Source organism: Mycetomoellerius zeteki, unplaced genomic scaffold, assembly GCF_001594055.1.
Source record: "Mycetomoellerius zeteki isolate Tzet28-1 unplaced genomic scaffold, Tzet1.0 scaffold310, whole genome shotgun sequence".
Taxonomy (NCBI): domain Eukaryota; kingdom Metazoa; phylum Arthropoda; class Insecta; order Hymenoptera; family Formicidae; genus Mycetomoellerius; species Mycetomoellerius zeteki.
Window position 1 is genome coordinate 1340160 of NW_017257295.1, and position 5670 is coordinate 1345829.

Sequence of the window (5670 nt, forward strand, 5' to 3'; positions counted from 1 at the left end):
GTCGTACGACGAAAATCGGATGCAGTGTGAATCCAGCATATGATACGATCAATGTAGATTGGCAATTTTTTAGAATTTAGAAATTCTTTTCAAAAATGCCATCCCTCTAAACTTACCGCCTTCATATAGATTAGCCTAAGTGCTAATACGTCATAGTCGATCCAGTTAAATAAATCATTGCGATTTATTAAATTTTTCTATTGTTATCAAAAAGATGATAAATCAGATTAAATAGAAAATAAGTATTTTAGAATTACTTAATACAATATCGACGTAAAAATGTTGCGATCTATTCGCTATCGTTATATATTATAGATACTTGCCTTTTTATTAAATTGGGTGCATTCAGTACTACAACTGCTCACTGAGCTCTCAGTGAGCGCTTGCATCTTATTGGCATATTCCGTTAGAACTAAAAATATAGACCAAACAGATATAAGAGCTCACTGAGCGCTCAGTGAGCAGTTGTGGTACTAAATGCGCCAATTGACAAAATCGGAGCAACTGTCGCTCGTTGCGAATGCGCCTGTAAACAGCCCGTAATTACGTAGTTATATCGCAAACAAGAAACGGCGGACTAGAACCATTTCTGCTCAGTCTGTGCTATGTAAATGATGTCGCAGTAACTTACGAGAAACGAGTTTCTTATTGTTTTTATTAATATTACGATTCTGAGTGAGAACACATTTCTCAAGAATGGCGCAGTATCTGAAAAAAGGTGCGTACAACCTATACTGATGTTTATCAAGTACGATCACGTGTCGCTCGAGAATCGAGAAATCGTTCGGCACGTTAAAGGTGTCCGAAGGGTGGTGGTGGAGGTGGCGATCATGTGCGCCGCCATTTTATTCAATTCCGTCGTTCCGGCCGTGCGACTGACTACGACGGAACGGTAGAATGAAATGTTATAATGGCGAGTGCGTCTATTCCGCATATTTGATGTCGCGATAAAGTTGGGCGTACGCGTCCGCCTTATCGGTTATCCTGCCAAGATTTCAACTCTCGCGGGCGTTCTCGTCAGGCCGTCGTGCCGCCGGCTCGGCCTACGAATAAGTTGCTCCGTTATTGAAGGTCGCAACGTGCCGACGCGTTACGTATGTGAATCATACTCCGAGTTATGGAGAGGTGCGACTCGAGTAACACGCGATAATCGCGTTACTCACATCAATTCCGCGACACGCTACATTCCGGACACACGTGTTACGACACCCGCGCTCGTCTCGGCGATACGGACATACATTTTTTACGCAATTTCGCCATTGTCGCGTAAATCCTCGCGTGCGTATATACCTTTGCACATATCTGCGCGTGCTGATTTCTTCATATAATATGATATCGAAGCGAGCATGAAGGTAACCGTGTGCTTCGACAACGTCAGGGTGGTGGTCCCATGCGGAGATGGAAGTCTACTGGTCAAGGATCTAATGCATGAGGCCATCCTGAGATACAAAAAGGCCACTGGAAAAAATGATAACACCTTGACCATCAATAGTCTGTCTTCGTTGACTGGAGGTGGTTTGTTGGATCCAGATGACAGACTGTGTGACGTAGCAGACGATAGAGAACAGATCGTCGCTCACTTTGCCAGCTCCGATGTCAATCACGTAGGTGGAGATGGTGCAAGCTCGGTTGGCACCAACAGTCCTGACTTTTTCCATAGAGATGGCAAGGAGCAAGGTTATCCAATCGATATTCATTCCTCTGTGTCTAGTAGTATTAAGAGAGAAAGTGCCAAGCGTTTGTCAATGCACGCATTGTCAACGAGAGAACCTTCTCTCACAACGTATTCTGCTCAATCTCTACCAAGAGAGTCTCGACGTAGGGAACCTTTAGGTCAAGATTCTAAAGCTTCGTACGAATTTGGCAATAACATCGAATCTGGGAATCAAGAGGTGCGAGAAATAGTGATAAAGAATGAAGCAGGGCCACTGGGGCTCCATGTGGTGCCATGTTACGACTTATTAGGCAATGATCAAGGACTTAGAGTCGAAGGTATCGAACCAAATGGTCGCATCGCCAGAGATGGACAAATTGATTTACACGATAATATTATAAAAATAAATGGTCATAATTTGTTGCATATACCATTTCCAAAGGTCCAAGAAATTTTTAGAACATGCATGAATGATCCCTGCCTACAAATTTCCATTGTTAAACATAAGAAGAAAGCGAGGAACGAAAAATCTTTGCATAAAAACCATGGGAATACCAGTGGCGGATCGGAGAAAACCGAAGGTGATGAGAATATCAAGAGACTTCAATGCAGTAACTATAATCTTTTACAGACTGCGAACACTAGAAAAATTGGACGGATGATAGAAATAGAATTAGTAAAAGGAGGTAACGGTTTAGGATTTAGTGTTACCACACGTGATAATCCTGCTGGAGGACATTGTCCCATATATATTAAGAATATATTACCAAAAGGTGCTGCGGTAGAAGATGGCAGATTGAGATCAGGTGATAGATTGTTAGAAGTAAATAATAAGGAGATGACGGGCAAAAGCCAAGCAGAAGTCGTGTCATTGCTCAGAAGTATTCCTGCTAGTGGTAAAGTAAGGATGGTAGTATCACGTCAAGAGGAAATTTCTTCAAACATTCCAGATTCTCAGGGTATTGCGACATCTGCTCCTCCGACTGCTGAAATAATGGATAATTCAAAATATTGGAGCGCATTAAATAGATCACCAGCAAAAAAGAATGACGTACAAGATAAAGTGAGCACTCACAATTACGAGAAGTGCACATATAAACCAATTAAGTCCTCTGAGGATATTGTTTTATCTCCACGGAAGAATCGTGTGATAATGAACTTAGATATACCAGTACATGATTCCGAAAAGGCTGGTTTAGGTGTTAGTGTTAAAGGCAAAACCAACAGTTCTGATGATAACACTAACATGGATTTAGGTATTTTTATAAAAAGTGTTATCCATGGAGGTGCAGCATCCAGGGACGGTCGTTTGCGGACCAATGATCAATTGCTCAGAGTTAACGGCGTATCTTTGTTGGGATTATCTAATTCTGAAGCAATGGAGACTTTAAGGAGGGCGATGCTTAACACAGACAGCTCAATAACCGGTGTGATTAATCTTATAATAGCTAGGAGGGTATCATCGTATGATACAAATGAGAAAAATACTGTAGATAATTTACAATCTCACCGTAAACCAGAATCTGTTAGTAGCATATACATATCGGATTCTACGAAAATGAATGACGGCATAGTCAAGGAGAAAAACACTTTAAATTCTCAAACCGATGTATTGGATAATGGTGGATTATTATCTTGTGTAACAGCTTCGCCATGGAATCCTGTCATTGATAGACTAACAGAGCAATATAGCAAGAGTAGTTTAAGAAATGAAAGTTATTGTCTTGCTACCAATAAGACATGGATAGAACCTATTAATAATGTAAAGAAAATTATAGGAACGCGCGACGATCGGGTTGAAGCAGTATTGTTAGAAGAATCTAACAACGATAGCTCTCAAGGAAATGACGCCAAACGAAATGCCGAGGATAAAGACAGCCAATATTCCGGAGATCCTACGTACGACAGCCAGTTATCTTTGGAAGAATTAAATTCTTCGTCAAATAAGTTTTCTCGTGATGCTCTTGGCAGACAGAGCATGTCTGAGAAACGGCACGCAGCACTCGACGCTAAAAACACAGATACCTATAAAAGAAACAAAAAATTACGTGAAAACAGAGAAAATAAAAACGCGGATCAAGTCAATCAGAAATCAACTAGCCAAACAAGCAATCACTCAAGCGATTTAGGAGATTACTCGAAAAGAAGCAGCAAGTCGAACAATTTTGAAAAACATTCAAGTAAAGGGGCCTTAGCTGGAAATATAAGTGCCGACAACAACGTGAGACACCATGAAAAGTCTGTTGATGTTGCTCAATCGGAATATATGTATACTATACCCGGATGCAATAATAAGTTTCTTTCGCCAAAAAAACATTGGCTCGTAGACGATGTACATGATGAAGTTACAAGTAGCAATAATATCAAAGACGAGCGAGAAGGTTTTTCGAACAGTCGCGGAGATGTGAAGCAAGCTTCTCTTAATTCAGCATTGGATGACCGATATAAGCGGAAGAAAAACGGTCTTCGATCGATACTTCGATTAAACAGAAATAGGAAATCACTTAATTTTGGGGATAGCATAGAAGCAAGGCACGAAACTAGTAATTACTGTAGCGGCAGGATCAGTTACATCGCATAAATGCAAAGAAAATATGCAAAATAAATTTTCATAAGTAAATAATATATATATATATATATACACATTATCGCGCATCTGCAAATATATACACATTTTGCATATATAAAAATATATATTTTATCTATATATATACGATCTGTTCCAAAGTGCCTTATATCATTAAAAGAAAATAAATAATTCTGTATATATATGATTTTGTACTTGTCTTTAATTGATACGGATCATGTACTTACTACGATATAAACATTATACATGTAATTTATGTGACACCGGAATTAAATAATTAATAGTTCCAAAAGAGGAATTATATTCTCTTGGTAAATCGGTTCAAACTTCCGAAATACATTTTCGTCGTTCTCATCGATTTAACTGTACCTGTAATATCTTAAATTCGTAACAAAACGTTAATTAACATCGAGGATAAATATTGTAAAAAAAGTCAGAAAAAATCATGGTGGTAGGTATAAACTTTTAATTGATCGACTTTCTTTTTTCGTAGTTAATTTTTGATAATAATTTAACGATATTGCTTTATTATGTGTTTCAGCATTTCAGATTACTCCAAACACAATCCTTTATCAGCAGAAGCGTTTTCGAAGCAAAATTAATATACAAAGACCCAGAAAGACGCATTATTTCAGAGCATTGGTAAACAAATTTTTGACGCCTTTTTACCCGATCAAAAATGAAGACAAAAAACCAGAGGAATTATGCTACACAGCAATAAGAACTACGAACAAGAAGAAAGAGATGGAATATAATCCTTACCAAAGAATAATAGCACGTGATGTCCGCAATTGGTTTGACAATTCCAAAATGATTGCCGTTTGCCATCAGAATTCTATGACAACAGAGGATGAGTTTGAACTAGCAGTTCCATTGAAGAAATTAAATATGTACTATAAACGATATAGCAATAAGATTATGAAATTAGCATTGACGGATTCACCTTACATGGCAACAATGCCGTTGTATTCGTCGAAATTCTGCATTATATTTGGTTCTGACATAAATGTCGTTGGCTTTGAAAAAATTATTAGAAAGTTTCCACAAGTTATTCTATTAGGTAAGTAATTTTAAAGAGCATTAAAATAAATGATACTAAATTTATCTATTTTTTTTTATAGCGGGTATACTAGAGGGACAAGTGTTGAATAAGAAGGACTTTTTGAAATACGGTAAAATAGATCTTACATCAGCGCGGGTTCATCTTGTTCAGGTGTTACAAAGTGCAGGCGGTAACAACTTGAATCAGCAGCTCACGCATCATCAGTCCACATTAGTTACTCGATTAAAACAGATCGGTACAGATAAAACAACTTCCGACGAGAACGAAGAATCGGTGCCTGTATAATTGCAAAAAATTGCTTGTATCGATAATTTATTATATAGTAGATTTATCGAAAGCTTTAAGTAAAGTACGATTTATTTCCCT

At 38.1% G+C, this 5670-nt stretch overlaps 1 protein-coding gene across 1 annotated transcript; it reads left to right on the forward strand.

The window, feature by feature from the left end:
• The first annotated feature begins 801 nt into the window (after positions 1–801).
• LOC108724814 (partitioning defective 3 homolog) lies at positions 802–5612 on the forward strand. The gene is made up of 3 exons (XM_018451456.1): positions 802–4197; positions 4783–5301; positions 5363–5612. Exons 1-3 carry the CDS (start codon positions 1347–1349, stop codon positions 5587–5589), a joined length of 3597 nt encoding a protein of 1198 aa, XP_018306958.1. The 5' UTR covers positions 802–1346; the 3' UTR covers positions 5590–5612.
• Positions 5613–5670: the final 58 nt, after the last annotated feature.

Coding starts and splice junctions, on each gene's coding strand:
- LOC108724814 (XM_018451456.1), top strand. CDS start 1,347: ATGAAGGTAACCGTGTGCTTCGACAACGTCAGGGTGGTGGTCCCATGC. Junction 4,198..4,782: donor AGAAGCAAGGCACGAAACTA/GTAATTACTGTA, acceptor TATGTGTTTCAG/CATTTCAGATTACTCCAAAC. Junction 5,302..5,362: donor TCCACAAGTTATTCTATTAG/GTAAGTAATTTT, acceptor TTTTTTTTATAG/CGGGTATACTAGAGGGACAA.